This window comes from Apostichopus japonicus, chromosome 18 (assembly GCF_037975245.1).
Source record: "Apostichopus japonicus isolate 1M-3 chromosome 18, ASM3797524v1, whole genome shotgun sequence".
Classification (NCBI taxonomy): domain Eukaryota; kingdom Metazoa; phylum Echinodermata; class Holothuroidea; order Aspidochirotida; family Stichopodidae; genus Apostichopus; species Apostichopus japonicus.
The window spans coordinates 16,227,810-16,250,965 of record NC_092578.1 but is presented as its reverse complement, the minus strand read 5'-3'; the positions used below and the strand labels follow the sequence as shown (position 1 = coordinate 16,250,965).

Genomic DNA, 23,156 nt, shown 5'->3' with positions numbered 1-23,156 from the left:
AGAGGAATAACACTGAAAGCAACTCTACAATACAATAAATGTGATTAGGTAATATCTCAATTCAATTTCCAGAAATAAATTTTCGGCGTTGTATTTCTATAGGTGACCCGGTCAAGGTCACGACTTGTTTACCATTTGACTCACATGTGATAACTCCGTTGCTATACAAAGCCTTTCATTTCGAACAAGAGATGTACACATGCCTAGCGCCTTAGCAAAAGGAACAGTTTCATAACAGCGAACGAGTAGGGCTTGAGACACACTGAGGCTCTCACCATTTATTAGAGAAAGTTGAAGATAAAGGAGATTAACAGAGCAAATCTGGGATCATCTAATGCAGTATCGACAAAGAATAAGTTCTCCATCGTGAGTGCAGCAAGAAACTTCTTCTTCTTTCTAGGACTAACTCACTTCTTTTGTAGCCAAATTTAGGTCTCTGCGACGTACTGACAATGTTATTGTTTCTGTTAGGTTTATCACTTAGCAAACGCGTGTTCAAACTGTGACTCAGTGTGACAATGTTTGAACCATGGAAGTATAACTAGTAATACCGCTTTCATGGTGAACCTAGCCTAGGGCTTACTTGAACCTTGTAATTAGTATTAGTATAAGGTACAGGGAAGTTTATACATATATCACAAATATAACGTAATAATACAACTCGGTTGATGAAAATAATACAGATTATATCAGACAACTACCCTAGTTCGATAGGCCTAACATAAAGTAACATTAGCAGTGATAGGTACCTGTAAGCTGTAAGTCGTAACTTAGGCTAGAGCAAACCAAAAATTGACATTTCCAAGAACGATTGCCATTCAAAGTGGTTGCTGTGGTCGGTAAGAAATTTAATATATTTTAAGATTTTCATATTGAGTTTTTTTCAGTTATAATTATGTTATATATATAATAAGATAATATTTAGTGGCAAAGTGATTGCCAGGGGAAACTAAAAATAGTATGTGTAATTTTGCACCAAATTTCTTCGACACATCAGAAACCATGAATTCTTATGTCATTTCTCTCTGAAAATAATAAATAAAAGCTTTTATAGCGACCCATTTTGTATATATAATTGTAAGTTCCATCTTCTTCAGCCCATTGCTTAAGTTTGTATAGGTCCAGTGCCAGCATAACTTGTGTTAATTGCAGGCCATGAAGACGGTCTTTCATGCAAACTTTATATTGTTTAATTAACCTATAGTATTTCTGTTCATTTGAATGGAATTCGATCAAAAATTTTGTATTTTGGTAAGGATAAGTATCTTTATTCCTAATTCAATGAGATTTTGACCTGCTACTAAGCAGTTCCTCAGGGAGTATCCGAATTTGGTGGTGCGTGTTCCATCCACTCAATAATATTTTGACCTCCAACCATTGCTTACTCGTGCCTGAAGATCTGTACATGTAGCAGCCTACTACATTCTGTCATTTATCCTGCAACTGCTAGTACTTAACAATGATCTGGCAGCTTATCCGTTGATTCCTTCAAAAATTTAATCTGCAATTCAGTTATACAGACAGTGTTTGTCCATTTTATGCTCATTTAAGATTGGAGTTGAGCATAATACTGTATTAACATTGTGGATCACGATTCCGATATATACCATCTGCAAATTTCATGTGTCATTTATTCTACAAGAGTATACATACAGCATGCACATGGCATGTATGAACACAAGGAAGGAACCTTTCCTTTTCTGTTATCAACATTTGTACAGTCTCCAACTTGTCAGACATTTGGTTGTGATTGCTTCTAACCATGATATTCTAGCTCTATCCCTATTACTGTAGATATGTGTATATTTTCATAATTTTGACTTTTGAGAGACGTTGAAAACCTTGTATTGCACCGCATATCGATGAACTCCACCTATAAAATGGACGATACATAGTACTCATATGTTGTGATATTACAGTATAGTAGAGTATGCCAGCATTTTTCTCTTCAGTATCTGTGTCTGTTGTGCTGTAACTGTTTGCAAATTTATGTAATTGAATCAAACTTATAAAAACTACCATTTAAATAAGTCAGTGACTAAAAATATTTCTAGTAAATGAAGAATGGTTCTGTAGATTTGCAGATCCATGTAATCCAGATTCTGGCCCAGTAACACGTAATCAGGATAATGAACATACTGTAGCTTATAGGTTAAAATAATCCAGGTTTTCTTGTTATCTAATTCACTATTAGGTGATAAGTAAATGGAAATGACACATGTATTCCAAATGTTTCTAAGTTGGTCTTTTCGAGTTGTTTATCAGTCGTCTACAAATAAGCTCATTTCCTCTGAACAGATAGTGCCTATGGTTCTGATGCTTGTTGACAAGATCCCCAAAGCATTTTGTTTACCTAGTACAACTGGGTTAATAATAGACAACTAGCTGGCACTTATATACTCTATTAAAGATAAGAGAGCTAACCTGGCTTTTGTGTGCAACTTTCTGTATAGTTATAAATACTTAATATTGGTGAAGATGAAAAAATATGTTGTGTCACACGAGGTCGCCTCGTGTTCAACCTGCTCTTTGAACACAAATTTATTTATATATATATATATATATATATATATATATATATATACTACTTTATATATAAATATCTTATCATAAAGCTTGATCAGTGTATTGCCATATTTTAGCAGATTTGTAGTCAGAGTATATACAGTAGCATTGTAAAATAGTCCATGCGGTGCCCAACTGCCCATTACTTGTTGTCGTGAGTCAGAACCAAGAAGTTTACGCAGAGCTTTAACTAAGGTGATTGAGGTGTTTGTTATTTTCTAAGGAAGTTTTGTGGAAGAAGGATTTTATTAATTTTATCCACTTTGTTTCTAATGCATGGGATTAAGCAAACTGTCCAGGTAAGTCACAAGGTATCCAGTTGAGTAATTTTTGAAATATTTGTTTCACATTCATTAGGTTCAGTAAAATTAAGGTAGTCTGCTCTAACCCAAAGACTTGATGAAATGAAAATGCATTTATATATTTACTGTATTAAAAATAAATTGCAATCAGATTTGTCAATAGTTTCATTGTAAATGTGATGACTTTCCAGACAAGGTTATCTTCATGACAGAATAAATATCCCAAAACTATTTCATGGAGCTCTGTTATAATTTGTGTGGTCTGCCTTTGGTTAAAAGATCACTTTCATACAGAGGGAACCTAAATAGTTTAATAACCTCTGACTGGGTAGTCATATTGCATTATTTGTAAGTTTGTATAGATCTAGTAATGTCGTAATGAAGTAAACTAAAGACTGCAATGTTGTACTAATTACAGTTTATTTCAATTGTGTTTGTGTAACAATGCCTCATTCTCTACTCCCATATGGTTCAGTTTAATGTTCTAAGTAAAAAATGATGAGCTGAGTTATACACATCATGTGACAATGCATTGCCATGACATATGATATGTGCTCAAAGAGCCTGTCAGTGATTTACCAGTGCTCGATCATGGGATAACCCTGGATATTTGAGAAAGACACTTTACATACGGTATCATGTGACAATATATATTGTACTGTACTTGTCATGTGCATTTAGTCATGTTCAGTGATTTAGTAGCAACCCTGGGATATCAAACACAGGAGGAAGTGCCTGAAATATCAATTGAATTTAATCAGGAAATGAGCCACTAAGGTGATCTGTGGTAATTAAGCAGTACTTATTTGGGGAAGCAAATACCAAGTATTGCATTAATTTGTGTTTGTTGCTAAATGTGTCAGGCTACTGAAAACAAATCACATGGAGGAAGTGGGGGTGATTTTTTCGCATTATCAGAAATATGTGAATTGTAATTGACAGTCACCTACTGTAACCGCCAACAAACTGACAAGGAACTAAAGATTCATTCTTCAAAACATCCCTATCATTTTCCCTCCTCTTCCCCTCCAGTAACCCTTCCGTTCCCCTAACCATTCCCATTGTCTATCCTCCTGTAACTCTTCCCATTTCCTAACCCTTCCCATGCCCCTTCTCTTGCCATATATTCCAATTCGCACACTTCGTTCCTCCAACAAACTGTATTTAACTGTTCCTAAACCACGCTTGAAGACCTATGGTTACAGAAGCTTCAAATACTCTGGCTCTTATCTCTGGAACAAGTTACCAGATCACATTCGAACATGCTCTAAACTTTCTACATTCAAAAGTCTACTTAAGACCCATCTTTTCACTTGTTCTTTTGTAAATTAATCTGCTTTCTTTGTAAAGCGCCCTGAGCAGTGACTTTTGTCTACTGATTTGGTGCTATATAAGTCTCATTTATTATTATTATTCTTCCCCGTTCTTTTCTCATATACTTTTGATCCATGTGATATTCTTCAAAGGACTGCCACCCCGATTAAATGCTTTCCTTTTCTTTGTTAATACAGAGCTAAGCAGTAACTGTGACAAGTCCATGAGTTTCACAGATCAAATAGAGAAGTTCAAGAGAGGTGGACTGAAGAAAGTAGACACGAAGATAACCACCAGCACTGGAGAGAAATACTTAGAGAGACACACCATGCCTGGAATAACAAGAACAGAAAAGCTGCAGGAATCCAGTGAGGGGTTTGTGGTCGACTATGCCCCCGATTTACAGATTGTGGCCGTTAGACCAAATCTCTTTGTTGGTAAGTTGTTGATTTTCCAATAATAATCACATTCAAGTATCTATTATGATGTTGTGAGCCTGAGGATTGTTTGGTGATTAAGAGGGGGAGGGGAAGGGATAGGGTTGAACACGGTGAAACATCTTATAGTCTATCATGAACAAAGTTTACTTTGAAGTCATTTTCCTTTTGTTAGAAAAATTGAAATGGATCTTAAAACTAGATAGGAGTGGTAATCATAAAAGTGCTTGATAGCAAGAGAGAGAAAAATATATATTAGTATAGTAGAACTTAGTAAGAGTGAAGACATAGCTAGGAAAATACTTCTCCATTCATTAATCACCTTGTCAGCTCATAATATGCTCCAGTTACTAGCAATCCTGTCTTCACACCACTTCCCGTAAAAAAAATGTAAGTGATATTTGAAAGAATGAAAAATTGTATCCCTTTAACAAAGGTTATTGAATATACTAAAGATGGTCACTCGTGCTCCAACTTGAACAAGGATTTCACTGCTATTCTTGAGAGATTGAATTATCCAATTTTCACAATCCTTGACATCTGGAGATAATCTAGAGATGATCTTGAGATGCTCTGGAGATAATCTGAAGTTTTCAGAACCACCAGGATATTCATTTAAATTTTCAAAAATTTAAAGCCAAGTATTAGCATTCTAAATTTTGTGGCCTATAATGGCCCTTAATTGTGTGCTGTTAGTTCTGACTTTGATCCTAGCATTTATTTTTCAGTGAAGTGGTTGGTTGAAGTTGATCGTTTGTTCTAGAAAGCCTTTGGCTCGTCATTCATTGGCTGGGTCGTGACCTGGAAAGGGTAAAAGGGTAACAGCTCAGGAAGTACTCTGTGAACAGAGTAGACACAACACTACTCTGTACAATAGGTGTCATCTTTTCGTGATCAATATAAACTTGTTTGTTTTCTTAAAATAATGACTGATCCAGTGATCGACATTCTGTGTGCTTAAGATAATTTGCATACAAAGAGACAATAATCCGTTCAGGTGACCATGAGCTCTAGGTGAAGTTGATAAATCGATTCGACCGGCTTTTGAATTTACTTTTAGACAGTGACTGAAAATAACCAACATTTCCACCAAGGCAGTTCGAGCCAAGTTTCTAGCTTGCTGGGCAGTGTGTCATACATACTCTAGTACAAAGTAGATACACTTTTGGTGTTGGATTTAGCCTAGATCTATGTAAACTTATACAGGGACATTTCGCTTAACCCCCTCTCGGGCCCTCAATTTCAATGTCTGCCATTAAGCTGCTTTGAACTTTTGTGTGTGTATGTTAAGCCTTGTATTCAAAATGAGAGAACTTACTCTTAGTGCAAATACTTTGCCACAAAATTCATTGAGTTTATTACACTGCAGTTTCATACTTGTGCAGTAAAAGTGTATGTCACTAAATATAAGTAGTCTGGTCATAACTTATAGGACACACAAAACCCAACCATTTGTTATTGGTCTATGTGATAGACATTTAACCCTCACGACTTTCCAACAAAGCTAAGAAAGATCTTGTTCCGTTGTTCTGTTTGTTGTTCTGTTCGGGAGATATCACAGATTTAATGCTCTTCACACACAAGGCTAAATATGACATCATCCACATGGTGCCTCATTTTTGTATTTTTTTCCCTTGATTTATGACACAATTTTATTTCTGTAATGGAGATGGGTTTTGAAAAATTTTGAACCAAAAAGGTTGCACCTCTTGGCCACCTAACTTGCCCCAGATAATGAAGACATTGGTTTCAGTGCCAACACTCTATGAAGAGAAATCATAATATGTGTGTTGCAACTTTACCATATGATGTCACATTGTATCGTGATATTAGTAACTCCATGGCAAATATTTAATGGTTGCCTGTTGCCCGAGAGGACAAAGTGTCTGTTTGGACTACTTAAATGAGCTTTGAAGGTTGCCCAGCAGAGTAATAGCTGCTTACATTAAATTCAGATTGCTTAGTAATAATTAAAATACTTCCATGGCAAATAGGTAAAATATAAATTGGTATCACCCTCCATCACTTTGGCGATACTGAAATGAAACAAAAATATTGATATGCGGTAGGAATTTAATTCACCCGAAGGGGAGTTTTTCTGGCCCAAAGCTGGTGTTCTATTAACCAAACCTGAATATCTCTCTTACAGTGTACAACAATCAGATTGGTCATTCTTAATTTGCTACATTTTTGGGTCAAATGTGCTGTTTGTACTGTACAATGATAATCAGAAGCAAACATCTTTCAACCTTGCCCTAGTAATGTGTAATAGCTTTTGACATACAGTAGTACTGAGCAATTGAAGATATCAAGACTTTATATATTTGCTTTGACATTTATATCAGCATATTCACATCTATAAATTTTTTACTAATATAACATATGAAAGAATGTTATTGTCTGACAACACCCAGATTGTACAGTCTGCATTAGGTAGATAAAATACAAACCAGGTCTCAAAGTGAGATATTGTCAATATTAGAGATAGGAAAATGCAAAGTTGAACTTTATAACAGCATTAGTCTATGTGCACAGCAGATGATTGGCAGTATTGAAGTTTGATTGAGATATTCCAGTGTGTTTAGAACTGAACACAAGACTGTCTATGCAAATCAAAGGTCATCAGCATTGCATTACCAGAATTTATTGCGAGGGGATGTGGGGGGGGGGGGGCGCGGGGCAGAAGACAGTTATTTGAAGGTCGGAAATCTTTTGGTTAGACTAGAATTTTCTTTTCTTCGGGGATGGGGAAGGAGGGAGGGAAGGGCTGTGGGTCAGACTGTCGTAGGCTTGAATATCACTTCCAGCTTTTTCGACTGTTACTCGAGTTATTTCAAGCCCTGGCAAAGTAACTGGAGGAGAGGAGCCAAGGAGAAGAGTGGGATTAAAGAATCATATCCAACAGATTCTAATTTCCTTTTAAAAATGAATGTTTGCAGCTTTACATAGACCTTACTTCCCCCCACCCCCATACCCTCTATCACTACTGTGCTCTTTTTCCAGAAAAGGATATTTAACTGACAAAAGTTGCCAACCTTTCCCTCAGATGAGCACTATAAAACTAAAACAGAGTGGTACGATAAATTAGATTTATAAACTGAATGTAGGACATAATTTATGGAATCACATCTCCAGATTTATGCCCTATAGATGCAAAATGACCAAAGGATTCACAAATGCACAGGTTACAATAGAGTTTTCAGCATTTTATGGCACAAGAATGTCAACACTGGGTTTTTGCCATGGGATGTCATAAATTTAACAAGATTTTGTTTTCTTGTTGAAATTAACCACCAGGATCGTCAGATGTCGCAAACTCTTTTGAAATCTTACAAGAGAATGGTATCACGCACATTCTCAACCTCATCTTGATGCACAATGTGTTTCCGGAAGATTTCACCTACCTATCTCTACCGATCTGTGACCTGCCATGCATCAACATCAGAAAGTGAGCTTTTTCATATTAATTACCATCGTAAACTTTAATAAGCTGTATGCATTGAAGATGTTAATGTTCATGAATTAATAATTAACCCTCAAAATTAAACTTTTTGAATTTTATGTTCACATTTTATGATATCTTTAGTTAAACATCAATTAAACCCCCTGCAAATACAATGTATAGAACCATTTCAACTTAACAGGGATCTCGCTGCTCTCTTCACGCAGGTATTTCCCAGAAGCTTTCAAATTCATCGACGATGCCCTTCTGACCGGAGGGCGAGTCTTGGTCCATTGCAATGCGGGGGTGTCCAGGTGTATCACAGTGACCCTGGGTTACCTCATCAAGATGGAGAAAGCCCACCTACAGGAAGAACTGGCCAAGCTCAGAGAACAGCGGTACGTGAAACCGAACGAGGGCTTCATGAAGGTTCTGGAAAAGTTAGATGAGGAGATCCACTCAAAGATTAAGAACAAAAAGAAATGAAGGAAATTTGGTTTCCCTTTTCCCCTTTGTCTTCCTCGAGAGGCGGACGACTTTGAAGAGGTTGAGTGACGTCCTGTCTGAAAACATTTGTCCATGTTGTTCAATGATGTCCAAGAAAAACGGGTTGTGCAAGAAATGATGTAGACAAGTGACTCGAAGGAGAAATTGTAGCTCCGTTTTTTATCGTACCACCGCTGCCCACCGATTTTTGTCTTTCTCAGGAAATAGTTGGTACTGTTCTGTTTCCAAATGTTCTGAATTTGTAGTGTCCCTTTGAGAAGTTTCCAAATGCAGATCGAGAGTAATGTCAACTTAGAGTGGGTTATGTGCACTTATCTGCAGGAAAATAAATTTGAAATCTAACGCAATGATTTTGCAGATAAGCTTTATAAATGCCAAGTTTAGAGAGAGTACTTATCAGTTACATCAATTATGGCCCATTCTCGACTTTGATGGGAAACGGAATCTGTAAGTTCCTATATCTTTCTCTGTCATTTTAAGTCTTTCGATCGCAACTTCGAGTTCGGTGCTATTTTTGGCTTTAATTTTACCCATTTAATTTTTACCGAATATGGTTTAATAATGAGATGGAATATCACCTTGTGTAATAAAAAAACAAAGAAACAAAGCAAGTTAGGTTTTTTGCCTAATTTTAATCTTTTTCAACCAAACACCTGGTTAAATTTCATGATCACCTTTATTTCGAATTACTACCCATTAGACAGTAAGTTTGAAACTGTTCAAACTGCCAGTACGAGTGCTTCAAAGCATGCTATGGTAAGACAGTACTGAGTGGTATTAACATTAGAAATCAGCTTAACATACTTAAATTTTTTTTTTGTTCATTCATTATGTTTATTAATTATTTTTATGTTAATTAATTATGCACAGTTTTTATACACCTCGATATCACAGTTAGTCTCAATTGCAATGATATTTTCTATAGAAAGTGCATTTCCATGAACAAAAGAGTACGCTTTCTTAGTCTATATCCTTCACAAACGAGAACATTTCCTATGGATGTTGCCTAGAGAGAGTGTGGATCATTGGGTTTCATATTTCCTGAGAATCTAACATTCTAAGCAACAAGTTATGTGTAGATTTGTGAATCTGCTAGAGATTCTTTCATTTCCCCCCTATCCATATCTGTGAAACCAGTATAGTTTATAATCTTAAATTGACTCTATTGAAGAGAAATAACAGCCTTCATATTGCAAGGAAACCTACTGATGCATTTAAAATGGTGCTTAAAAATATATTTCGTAAGAAACAGTATTAAAAGATGATACAAATTCACGATGCAAGCTTACTCGTCAATCTTTTGTAATAATGAAACCAATTGTTCTATTTTTGACATGCCTCCTCAGTATTAACATGGCGACTGCATGAGACCCCTCCCTGTGCTTCTGTTAATGTTCACAGTCACGACAGTTAATAGTGAAAGACAGTTGTTCCTATTATTGTTGATAAATAGTTGTTGTAAATATTAAGCTGAAATTATAGTTCACTCTGAAAGTGTGTTGTTTGTGTTTTGCACATCGATATGAATGGTCAACAAACCCACAGACACAATTGTGATGTAGTGGATGCTGTATATATGAATTAGTGACTTAACAGTTGGCATGGTAACTTACTTAAACATTTAAGATTAATAGTACTTTTTGTCTGAACTTTCTATATTTTATGTTTATAGATTTAGTTTTCATATTATTTCTGAAGTTATATTTATCTTCATGATGATGTCATATTTTCTTTTGAGTATATTTATTGTTTGTTCCTTTATGGCCTGTTCTGTGTTTGTTTTCTTTATCTATGTTACTTTTGTATGATATCTTTGTTTACCGTGTGGTCGTTCTGACTTTCTCATCCAAGGGGGAGAAACAATTGAAATATTGCACACATGTACCTTAATTTGCTCAGTGTAACACATGTACTTATTGTCTAACATCAGGTTTTTCTTAGTTGATATGAACATATTTCAGTATCTAGAAAAGAAGTGGAAGGTAAGCGTTAAGTCAGTAAATCCATTTTACAAGCAGTTATATTAGTTCAACTGAGTTATATACATATTTGTAAAAGTCAGTTGGCCTGACTTTTCGATCCTTGCAGGATCTCCTTCAGAGGCTAAATGACAAGTAACAGTAACAGAAGGGACAAAAACACACACTCTGGAGAAGATCCTGCTAGGATCGAAAACTCAGGCCAACTTACTATTACACATCCTCTTACACAGGCTCTCTAGTGGATAAGCAGTTTGCTAACAGTTTTATTTTATTTTGAGTTATATATATATATAAGTTATATATTTCAGCTTAAATACACAGCACTCAAATTATTTTTTGAATGGTCATTTTCAGTACCACATATCATAAAATATGTTTTTTTTTTGTCTTGAACTGAACACAGAATATTAGTGCAAATTGAAAGGTCACTAGTATTGCATTACCAGTGGCAGGTCCAGAATTTACCAAAAGAGGGGACCCAAAAGACAATTATTTGATTTTATTCATTTTTTTTGCCATTCCCACCCTTTTGTCATATTTCTTTCCCTTCTGTTTTCATGTTAGAGGGTTTGTTTCCAGTTTAAATGTCTTGCCAACATTTTTTGTCTTTTTTGGTTTTCAATATTTGTGCAATTTATCAAAGTCTTTTGGTGAAAGAGCTTATCAATATGTATCTATACATCCCTTTTGTCTAATTTGTAATATTTTACGGGTCAATTATTTTGTTCAAATTGGGTTCAGAAATGGCTGTCATATTCAAGATGGATATATTGATCTAATCGCATCAGTTCAACACCCTATCCTATCCGTGATGTCTTTTTACCTTTTTGTATGTGTGTGTGTGTGTGTGTGTGCATCTTTAACAGCACTAGCTCACTCTGTTTGTGAATAGTATTTTGATCATCTTCCAAAAATTTACATTTTGTGCAGTTGTACATATAGTACTGAATTTAAGATTTAGTGAAGTAAATGTTAAAGCTTTAAGTAACTTTTTGAGTGAATCCATCTTTTCTTTTGGTTGGCTATCATATTGTTGGTGTAAACATATCTTAGTAATACAGATTTGAATTGTCTATAGAGGAAAGGTTAGAAATCAAAACGTCATACACCAAAAAAAAAAATATAGTAGCTCAGAGAGTGCTTCACATTTGTTAACTTTGAATCTGCCAAGAACAAACACCTCTTTATGAAGTTTAATAATTTTCAGGTAAAAGCCAGATAGTTTGGTTTACACATCTAAATGACCTGTGATTGTGTTTCAGTTTAGATTAAGACAAGCCCCTATGTTATCAATATAATCTGATTGGCACTGTTTACTTGTTAATAATAATTATCCTTTTCAAAATAGTTGAATATGAGCAAACACATGTTATAAAGTTCAACTTTCTGACCTGGGCTAAACACAGAACTGGAAGATTTCTTATCCCAGGTTGTTTGTTTGTTAGTTATATTTATGGGACTGGTAGACTTGATTCTGATTGGTCGAGTTTCGCAAGTGTTATTTACTTTTGAACACTCCGAGTGGTTCACAGCTGTATATATTCTCTAAGTATATCAACGAGCTTAAAGTAAAAAGTAATGCTGATAAGGTTTGCCCTTGTTTATGTCAACAAACAGAAATTTGCTAAACAGACCAGCCTGGGATTGCCTCTTCTTTGCAATTTCCTTTCATGAATTACACCCATGGAAAGAAAAATATATAAATAATAGTTTTGTTTTGAATGTGACTAATTACGGGTAATTAAGAACAGAAACTATAGTCAACTTTGATAATTGTGGATGCTACCACCTAATAATAACATGAATTTTACCACACTGTACCAAAGAGACAGCATTGCAAGATAGTCAATGTAAAACATAATTGCTGTACAGTGTACAACATGGTCATACAATAACCCAAGACGTGAGGGCATTGTTTCTTCTCTTTCAGCACATCTCTGTTGCATATACCATGTTTGTTATCATAATGTGGAAATCTCAGCAGAAGTTTTAAGCTGTTCACTTTGTAATTATAAATACTTATTTGACAGCGCAGTAAACGTGATGGCCTTTGTTTAATGCATGATTTTATGGTTGACGTGTATTTGCTAGAAATATCAGAGGCCCAAGTGATGACACAAATTGTTTCATTGACATGAAAACATGTGGAAGTGAAATCTTCGACAATGTTCTGTGTTAAAAGAAAATTATGTGACCAAAGTTCCTGGAAAGTTAAAAAGATAACACTTAAGATTTGTGTTCCATATTTGGATTGTTAATATCTGTTATACATATATTTCTTTTGAGGTCTCATATCGAGAATCTTGTTTTTTTTGCCACTTATTCAGAATTTATAGAGGTCTGTATACACTTGTGATAAATAAAGAGGTAATGGTTTGTTAACACTAAACTGAGTGTCATTTTCTTTTTTTGCCATAGTTGTAGTCAAGAGGTTTGTACTGGTTACATATGACTGGTTACCATTTACACTGGTTACCAGTTACACACTGGTTATATCGGAACGACACAATTATTCTTGAAATCCCATTCCTGCTAGGTTGTATTGAGTGAGGTCTAGTTGTGATCTCTGGTTTTATAGAAGGTAGCCATTATGACCATTACAAAGAAAATATCCACACCAGCTACATGGCAGGGATAGCTACATGGTATTCTCGAAATCTCTCGTCTAAAAAATCCTGTTCTAGTCACCTCTTTTGTTTCCTTTTTTCAAAAATTAGTTGAAAGTTTATTATGTGATTCTGTCATTTAGCCTCTGCAGAAGATTCTGCTAGGATGGAAACGTCAGGCGAACTTACTTTTACACATTCTATTACACAGGCTCTCTAGTGGATAAGCAGTTTGCTAACAGTTTTATGTTATTGATTTATTTTGAAAGTTTATTACGATAGAAGAGTTTTGACATAAATTACCAAAAGAACACTTCGATTAATTGCACTTTTATATTTTATATTTTCTGTCTTTGTCACCGTAGATAACACTGGTGATATAGTTTGACTAATTCTTAATTACTAAGGTCATCATTAAACTCTGTATTCCTTGGCTCTTGTCCAGAACATGTGATAATTTCAAAGACAAGTAAAAATTGTAAAATTAAAATATAATTGGAATACTGCTCTGACTAAATGGACTTCACTATGTGAAGTTCTAGGTAACTTCTGATACATCTGTGCTTTCTCAATTAAAAGGCACATAAGTGAACTAAGCTTCAATAGATAAAATATCTAGTTAATTTGTGATATATCTCTAGTCTGACAATATTGTGAAGTAATTACCAAGAAGAACATCTATTCCTATATCTATTCCAAGACGGTATACAACTTCCATCTTCAGATCATTTCAGGCAAAGGTACAGAAGACTGGACAAATCCTGAGTTCTAGCAAAATGTGTACTGCTTTTGTCCAATATTTAATACCCTTGGCCTTCACTTGACTCCTCCTCCCCCCCTCCTCCTCCTCCTCCTCCTCCACCACCACCCACCCATCCCCTTCATTCCAATCCCATTGTCCCTGTTATGCAGTTGAGCCCAACGATGCAACCTAATGAATATTCATCAAATTTAATGGTCGAAACGAATCAGATATTAGTCATTGCTTCTGTCTACTTGTAAATTCAACATTGATCTCAGAAAGACCAACTAGAACAGGCTTGCAGCCATCATAAGTTCCAAACCATCAAACCAGCTAGGTCTGGGTTTTCTTCTCCGGTCAGAAATCCTACTTATCTAATTTCTTGAACACTGTTGACTCCATATCTTTTCGTGGAGGCCGGTGAGGTTTGGTATCAAAGATCATTTTTCTTGCATAAGGGTTTTCATGAAGCCCAGCCTGTCTCAGTGCCTGTTCCAGCTTTACCCTTGGGTCATTAGCTACCTGCAAAACAAACAAACGAAATTATTTTTAAAAGCAACTAGATGAGTTTGTGGCACAAGTTTCTCTCACCATTAAATTAGAATTTAACAGAAACTGTGCTCTTTATAGATTAATTATGGATAGAATAATTATAGATAGGGTCAATACCACTATTAATCAGATGCTTTAAATTTGGAGAAATTTTGTTACTCTCCAAAACAAAATGTCAATATCAAGTCTAGACCTACCACACTTTCATACCAACTTTCCTTAGCCTAACTTTTTCATCATATAAGAATAGGGACTGAAATTGATATTGTGATTGGAGGTATATTTCTTGCTTATTGTGCCTTTCTGGATGAGAAGACAAACCTAACAGATTTTTGTACCCAACTTAGTACTAGTAACTGTAATGAATCTATTGAAGAATAGTGGAATACAGGCAGGAAAGTGCCAAGAGTAATATGCTTAGGGTCGACTGGTGCAGGGACCAAAATGAAAAAGGTAGCATACATCATAATTGTTGGTTATTCCAACCAAGCTTGTCAATTTATTTCATGACTGATTCTGAGGGAGCCGGACTAATTTTTTTTTTCAAATCGTAAAAATCTTTTCCATTCCATTTCTTTTGCAGTGGCTTGACTCAACCTTGGATCGAGAAAAGACTGATATAATCATCACCTTGCCCCTACCCAACCCCTGTCCTTTACTGATAAAGTTTTTATATATCATATTCAACATGTGCCCTTCAGTCTTTACGCATTATAAAACTCACCTGCTCTGAGCTGAATCCTCGCATATCAAACAATGGTTTCTGAATATTAATATCCTCTTCTGTACCTATACCAAGCTTAGCATTAGATGCCTGAGAGCAAACAAAAGAAAGAAAATTAGAAAAACCCATTTAATTTTTAAATTTTTTCGACCCACATTAAATATTTGCAATGTAAACTAGAAGATTGAAACAGAATGAAAGAAAGAAACCCGTTATTACCATTGTTGGTTTCATAACTCTGTAGGGATCACTTTCGACATTGACTGCTACCTGTGAGTGAAAGAAATTTAGGAAGAAGGACACAGTTAATTATTTTTTTACAAAATCTGAAACCTGTTCAAAGGAGACATTACCAAATACAAAAGATTTGTTTCCACTTAATATAGAGAGGTATCTATACAAATAGAATGTTGACTTCTATCCATGTGACGTGGTCTAAATGTCTTCCTTATTCCCCCCCTTTGGGGGGACACTATTTGGCTGCAAATATGATCTACTGATAACCCACAATGAACACTGGCACAACAATTTTGCATGTCCTTTTAACCTTTATTAAACAATACTTTCTCTGTCATGCTTTCAAGGCAAAGACAGTATGAGCAGTATGGATATCCTGTTTCCATTGGATAAAGGTTATCAAGCTAATGCATATTCATTAATTTACCAATTGTCTAATTGCATCCAATCGTTTCTCCCTTTCTACTTCATCCAAATATAGCTGGTGTTTCTTCTCTTCTAGTTTTAACCTCTTTCCATCTTCCACCTCTCTCCTGTACGCTACCCTGGAGAACAAAATCAATTTAATCGATATCGACAACATATGAATAAAATTAAGAAATACTATCAAGGTCTTCAGTATTGCCATACGTATTCAACAATATATTCATTTATAGAGCGCAACAATATGCAAATGCATTCCTATGCACTTTACAACAATATTACCCCGGTCAATGATAACCTGTCAAACACATGGCAGCACCTAAACAGCGCCCAGCAGACAGTTTTATCTCACAGGTCCCCATTTATACACCTGGGTGAAGAGAGGCAATGGAGATATGGTGCCTTGACCAAGGACACAACGCAATGATCTGGCCAGGACTCAAACCCGCAATCCTTAGATCACAAGTCCAAAGCCTTAACCACTTGACCACAACGCTCTCAATATATTCTAGAGTTGTCAGATAATGGTGAGCCATGCTCAAATTTCAACCAGAATTTTACAGCCTCACTAAAAGTTGTTATTCACAGAGAGTTATTTAATGGGCTACTTTAATAGTACTCTTTTATGGCTGAGAATAATTTTACAGATCAGAGACTGTAAGAAAGAACTTTTGAAACCTACTGGCAATTTTGGGTTTGCTAAATTTTGGGACCAATAGCTGATCTTAACCCCGAATTAACTTCATACAAACTGGTGCATCTTCAGGGACACCAACTTTATTTTTTGGATCAACCAACGAGTATCATGTCAAGAGCAAAACGTTGATAAATACCATTTATGGTATTCAATTTGTTACAAAAATTAGTTATGTAGCATGGTCACTGTAAAAAATAAAATAAAAAAAACATGTAAACATATCATCATTGTTGCCAATCAAAAATATTACGTTGGTTAATCTTATCAATAGTAATTTTTTTTTTTTTAATACTCTGTGGATTTGATAAAAGTACACACCAAATTCAAGAAGTTGGTTTAGATATTATGTACCTTTCTTTATCTATCTTGGCTTGTTCTTCCAACTCCTGTTGCAATAATTCCAGTTTCTTCCTCTTTTCTGCCTCTTCAAGTTCCTCTTGTTGTTGTCTCTTCTCATGGAACAGGTTAACCTAATTAATGATGCAAATATTTTAACAGTGCTGTTAAATAAAATATTTTGCTGATCAGTTTTGAGCATCCCAAGGGAGATAATTCAAATCAGCAAATTTAAATCTTTGAGATTTGACTTCTACCTGAGAGATAAGATCCATTATACACCTTTTGAGAATTTTTTTTTCCCTAAATGTAAATGCAAATTATTTTGAATATCATCCAAACCAAGAAACAAAACCAGAAAGCAAGTAAGCTTATTTTCATTCCTTGCCAATTGAGATTATTATCCCAAACTTTCATCATTTTTTATTAAATTGATCAGCAAGGTTCTTTCACTGACTGTGGACCTACCTACTAAATATGTTAACTTACCATGTTTACAAGCTATTTTTACCAAAAATTAACTCAAGTCCTGCCCCCTAATTAATAAGCATAATAGCACAATGAACATACATTATCATGTACCTGCTATCTACCAACACCTTCACACAAAGTATGATTCAATTCTGAAATGTTTACATTTGACCCTGTGACCTCATTAATATTATTGAGATGAGCACTAAAATCAATAGGGCTCTTCTATTCACTATGGCACTTCTATGTACCAAGTATGACTTCAATCTAACTTGTCGTTCAGTTAACGTGTTTACAAGATATTTTAGTGAAAATCAACTAAAGCCCCGCCCTGTGTTTACGAGCCAAGAGCGTCACATACACACACACACACACACACACATACACATGCAATCACCATCGCATAGATTCCTTGAACATTCGGGCAAGGACTCAAAAATTCATTAATTTACCTTTTGTTTCTCAGAATCTCTCCTTTTCTTCTCCTTCTCTGCTTCTATCAGCCTCTCACGATCAAGTTTCTCTCTATTTTTCCTCTGCAATTCTGCTTCCAGTCTCGCAACCTCTAGCTTTCTCTCACGCCACTGTTGAACCTATGACAATGGATAACAAAACAACTGAATTATTCAAAGATTGTTTAGATTATAGCAAGAATCTCCTTTTTTTTTTGCTTTTTTATGTCAAAATATTTGTCACCAATATGAAACACGAAAATAGTTACACCATTTCTTCAAACCTACCATAAGTTGAAAAATAGCAAATCCAATATGAAACATGATAAACATATGAAACCAATTATGAATCATGAAAAAAGTTACACCATTACTTCAAACCTACCTAACCAAAAGTTGAAAAATAGTAAATCATGGTAGTTACAATTTTTGGAAAAATTATATAAATACTGCAGGACGCTGTCAAACAAATTGAAGATTAGTGTTAACAATTGATTCACAGGACAAACATGTTAATCCATCTAGTATTTGTGTCATTTGAAAGCCTCATCACATCTTGTACTTCCCCTGTGACTATATTCAACCTGTCATATGCACCAACTAGGGCTGCAATAGAATGGTTGGCTGGTCGTATAAACTGTACAAGTTGATGTCATGACACAAACTTTTTGTGTGATGTTGTCTGAGAGACTGCAAAGAGCAAACAGTATTTCCTAAAATAACACTTGTTGGACAACCAAATGTGCTGTCCAGAGAGAAGTAAAGTGCATGTTTTTGCAGTGATAATCTGCAAACTTTCCAGAAAAAAGCACTTCAAAGACAAAAATACATGTATATCTTTGTGTGTTTTCTACCTATGAGTTCGATACTTGATCATTGTCATACAAACTGTCAGTTTAAACCTCAGTGAACTTTGCAATAGCCGCACGATATAATCCATAGTTACGTACATTGTCTGCAGATTAATGGGATTATCCTGTACTCTGGGTCACGTCCAGCCCATCATTGACCTCATATATTGGGTCTTTGCATTAATAATCATTAATATTATTTAGGTTTACAGTCTTGTTCAGGGCCTAGGCCCTTTCACACGACTTTACAACTTAACCCTGGTCATTGATAACTTGTCACACCTACACACCAAAGTGTGCACAATTCAATCAATCTCTCCTGGGGCACCACAGTGCACCACAACCACATATCCCCCGGGGGACTTCCCATAGGGTGCAGCCACAAACCGGCGCACGCAACTATATTTACAAGTTACCTCTTATGAGTTTGAATTTGTGAGAACTACAAATAGGAGTTTAGTAAGGCTGTAACTTCTGTATAGTCTTCTTTGTAATGTCTTCTGGAGTTAGTTTACCAAAAAAAAAACCAAAAAGAAATATATAAACTCCAACTTACTTTTTCATAAAGAGCACTGCAAATCTCTTTCTGTTTCTTTGCATTGATGGCCTCCACCCTCTGTAATTCCTCAGCTAGAAATGCATCTGCGAATGTGGCCACAGCCTTCTGGTAGAGTTCTTCTTTGGCTCTTGCCCAACCGTTTATCTGAGTCTTTCTCAGTTCTTGGAAATATTTGTTACTTGTTATCCAGTCTTCATGACTCACCTTAAGAAAAAAGAGACAACCAATAAGACAGAAAATTATAAATATAAATTTCAAACAAATTTGAAAGAGCAAAGGAATAATTGACAGTAAGACAGGGATTTGAATGAGTCATCTCAGAAATAAACATATAAGTCCTGAACAGCAATGTGGTTGACAGCCATATGTACTCACTCCTTTTTCAAACATGATACATTTGTGATCTCAGAATCAACTGCAAGAATTGTGCTTTACAATATTTTATGCAGCTGTAGTTGAAAGCGAATGAAAATGTGTTGAGCTGTACATTTTGTTAACTATTTCAGAGTAACCAAATTCGAAATAAGAGAATAATCAGGGAAAAGCCACAATGTAAGTTTGTTGCTGTCCGTCTATATTTACTATGAAGTTTAATGATGCAACACAGTTTTACATTTGAAGATGGGATTTAGAAGAAAATTCTGAGATCACTGAAAACATATGTGTTGCACTTCAGATCTTCGGGTAATAGCAAATCTAGGTATAAACATTATAGACACTACAAACAATTTATATCTCCACACATATGATACACATACAGCATGCACTGATAATTTAGAAAGAATCCCCTACTCACTTTAACACTCACTTCAACAGTGCACTCATTTCAACAGTGCACACTAACTATACACAAGGAACTCCATTCATGCATCATACTTAGGCCCGTAACTATGTTACTAATAAGATACTGTCGTCGACATACAGTAATGATGGCATTGTATGGAATGCAATCACTAATACAATTACTACGTCGTTACAGTAGATTAGGTATAACCAGGGATTACATCCATGATTAATAAGACTAAACCCAACAAGTGGCCAGGAAGCGGGTTTGGCAAAGAAATACATCTTTATGGATATATATCAGTAAATTGCAAAAATAGAACTGACAGAAAAAATCACACACACAAAATCTTGTGACTTTTCCCAGTTTTTGATTAATTCTCATAGCTAAGACACTTTGTTCACTTACCAACTCTGCTCTTGTCTTACGAGGAAACCACCTACGAAGTAGATCCATGTACAATGCTCTTCTGTTACTGAGACTGAAGGGGTACTGTTCCAGAACTGCTAGAAATAGGAAGTGATCATCTCGTCTCCAGCCACCGAGAGGAGGTCTGCATGGAAGAACATAATAGAAAAGCGTGTATAGGTGGGAAACTATTTATATTGTTGCTACCAACTTGTATAAATGACACAATTAAATGTCATCTAACTTTTTTTCCTGGAATAGATGAAAAGTTTGACATTACTTCATCAATCAAAATTGAAATAATAGTAATATGTTTCTGAAATGAAAGAGAGAAGGAGAAGACAGGGAAGGGGTGGGAATGGTAAAATTTATGAAAATTGTAGTATAAAAATATAAATTTATTTAATTTATGTTTTATACTACAATTTTTATGAATTTTAATGTCTGTCTTAAGACATACACACACATGTGCGCATTTAAGAATGTACTGTTGTAGTGTTTAATAATTCATTATTATTCAGCATATTTCTTGCCATATTGGCAATAATACCAAGATACTCTGTGAAAAAAAACGACCATCAAAGAGGTTGATATTATGTTGGCAAAACAGTTCTGGTCTACCATATCATCCTAGAACAAGTGAAGGTTTATCAAGCTTTTGTAAACCAACCTTTTTATATGTTCATATTTGACATCTAGTTCCTTCAAGCTGTCCTTAAACTTCCTATCCAGTAAGAGAAATTCTGTCAAAACAAGATCTTTCAAATTTTCATCAGGACATTCTAATAACTCTGCCTCTTCTGGTACCCCTTCAATGACCATTTTAGACGAGCTGTCCGTCACCGCTTTGAAAAAATCTGTCTCTAAATCATTTTCTAACGCCGTTTGTTCCTGCTTCAGTTGCTCCAAAACTTTACACTGTTGAAGCCGTACATCTTTGACGACATCACCGATCTGTCTGTGGTCTTCCCTTAATGCCAGGTCGACCGTTTCTTTGAGTCTGGATTCATAGTCGCTCAGCCATCCTCCTAGGTCCTCTCGAAGGTTCCATATGGGTGCTACTGTCGCCTTCCTGAATTCTTCCCGCTCTGTATCCAGTTCCAATTTCAATTCTTCCATACTAAGCATAAACATGGATATATGGGACGCTTCGGAAGCCGCTTCATCGAAGAATTGATTCTGATCGAAATTGGCTCGTTTCCCAGCGCTGTCCAACTTGTTCATACTCTGCTTCAATACAGTCTTGTGTTGCTTCAGCAGTGTATTCTCCTTATGCTCTCTTTTGGCAGCTTGTAATTGATTCATCTTCAACAGGGAGCGATTGGCGGAAATTTTCTTCTGTAAAGCCAGGGAACGTAACTTGTCATAATCTTGATGTCGATATCTACTGCTCCCGAAACCCTCCTTCATCCTGATGAGAAGTTTATCTGAAATTCCAAAAGAGGGGTTATCAGAGGTGATCAGAGATTCATACAGTAGGCAAAGGTGCAACCACCACGTCTGTAAACTGGTGTGTGTGCGGGGGGGGGGGGGTGGGGTCGGGGTACAATCTCTTATCATCAGAGAGATGGATCTAAGGGAGTGCAAATTTGAGAAATTTTGATAAAATGGAGTGTGCTTGGATGAAAACTGCTTGTATATTTTGCAATTTTTAAAGTGTTAAAGAATTTTCAACTGTACATGTGACATATATATACACATGCTGTATATAACACACTAGGTGTTTTGTAATAATCTGTCAGCTGGTTGGGTGGGGGTGGGGCACTGAGCACTCTTGATTTTATTCTGGGGGAAGAGGGGGTAATTAGGGCTAAGTATCCTACTATGGTTGTATATTTCTTTATTTGGCCATATCTGGTGGTAACATCTTTGCATTTAATTTGTTGGAAACAAAATGTTCTTTATTGGACATAGTCATTAATAATTTGAAGCTTTTAATCATGTTGATGATAATTTTGACCTGTAAATGTAAAGACTCTCCAGCTTTTCTTACTGGACATACTTCGGACATACACATCACTGACATGATCAAATTCAACTAGCTTAACTGATTGAATTTCATTAAAAAATCATATGAACTTTTATTTCAGTGTAAACTGCAATTTTCTTAGTTGTGTTTGCGATGCCATTTCACGATTGAAACCTAGGCTAACTGGCAATAGTAGTCTGATTAAATTTAGTCCAGGCCTTGGCCTAAGTCAGTGAGTTAGGCTAGGTCCTAACTTCCTAAGTATAATAACGTTAGTCGTTAATTTAGGCACCTGCTTCTTCAGCTCTGCCAATTTCCTTGTTTCCACTGCGATGAACGCCTAAAAAAGCCCTGTAATCTCTTCCAGTCATTTTGATTTAGTGAGAGATCTTTCGTTATCCGAAAACGTCGCACAACGCACTGACTACGGCTTATCGGCCTTGGGTTGAGCCTAGTGTCACACTGCCTAAAATAATGGAAAATAATCAAGACTGCGAAGGTTTTGTCTTCCGCAGCTCATCCATCAATTGGCGTTCATGGTTACGGAAAGGTAACGTTAGAGGATTCATGGCCAGAATCAGTGATACACACTGGTAAAACCAATCTAATGATCCCACCAATGCATAGGTGAGATGCGACCGATCTTGAAATTGCCAAGAAAGTCTTCAAATGAATATATTTATCTGAAAAAGTTCATAAATTTTCTACAACATCCGGAATTTGCCTAGAAATCATGTTCTCCGAGTGGCAAGTCACAAGGGAAACCCCTATTCAAAGTATTACTATCCAAACTGAT

General features: G+C 35.7%; 2 protein-coding genes across 3 annotated transcripts; one reads left to right on the top strand and one right to left on the bottom strand.

Moving 5' to 3' along the window:
* Window positions 1–213: 213 nt before the first annotated feature.
* LOC139958865 (dual specificity protein phosphatase 19-like) lies at window positions 214–12,938 on the top strand. Of its 2 annotated transcripts, none has more exons than XM_071956266.1 (4): window positions 214–366; window positions 4,379–4,618; window positions 7,916–8,066; window positions 8,288–12,938. In XM_071956266.1, exons 2-4 carry the CDS (start codon window positions 4,405–4,407, stop codon window positions 8,544–8,546), a joined length of 624 nt encoding a protein of 207 aa, XP_071812367.1. In that variant the 5' UTR covers window positions 214–366; window positions 4,379–4,404; the 3' UTR covers window positions 8,547–12,938. The 2 variants fall into 2 exon arrangements, with proteins under 2 accessions (XP_071812367.1, XP_071812368.1); XM_071956267.1 differs by lacking the exon at window positions 214–366 and adding an exon at window positions 2,689–2,864.
* A 1,102-nt stretch (window positions 12,939–14,040) lies between these two features.
* On the bottom strand, window positions 14,041–23,115 carry LOC139958862 (coiled-coil domain-containing protein 148-like). The gene is made up of 10 exons (XM_071956262.1): window positions 22,653–23,115; window positions 21,062–21,818; window positions 20,392–20,536; window positions 19,197–19,403; window positions 17,790–17,930; window positions 16,882–17,000; window positions 15,838–15,955; window positions 15,393–15,443; window positions 15,174–15,263; window positions 14,041–14,419 (listed from the first exon to the last, which is right to left on the bottom strand). Exons 1-10 carry the CDS (start codon window positions 22,729–22,731, stop codon window positions 14,264–14,266), a joined length of 1,863 nt encoding a protein of 620 aa, XP_071812363.1. The 5' UTR covers window positions 22,732–23,115; the 3' UTR covers window positions 14,041–14,263.
* Between the last annotated feature and the right edge of the window lie 41 nt (window positions 23,116–23,156).

Coding starts and splice junctions, on each gene's coding strand:
- LOC139958862 (XM_071956262.1), bottom strand. CDS start 22,731: ATGACTGGAAGAGATTACAGGGCTTTTTTAGGCGTTCATCGCAGTGGA. Junction 17,931..19,196: donor GCAGTGCTCTTTATGAAAAA/GTAAGTTGGAGT, acceptor CCATTGTCATAG/GTTCAACAGTGGCGTGAGAG. Junction 15,444..15,837: donor TGGATGCAATTAGACAATTG/GTAAATTAATGA, acceptor TTTCACTCACAG/GTAGCAGTCAATGTCGAAAG.
- LOC139958865 (XM_071956266.1), top strand. CDS start 4,405: ATGAGTTTCACAGATCAAATAGAGAAGTTCAAGAGAGGTGGACTGAAG. Junction 4,619..7,915: donor TAGACCAAATCTCTTTGTTG/GTAAGTTGTTGA, acceptor ATTAACCACCAG/GATCGTCAGATGTCGCAAAC. Junction 8,067..8,287: donor CCATGCATCAACATCAGAAA/GTGAGCTTTTTC, acceptor CTCTTCACGCAG/GTATTTCCCAGAAGCTTTCA.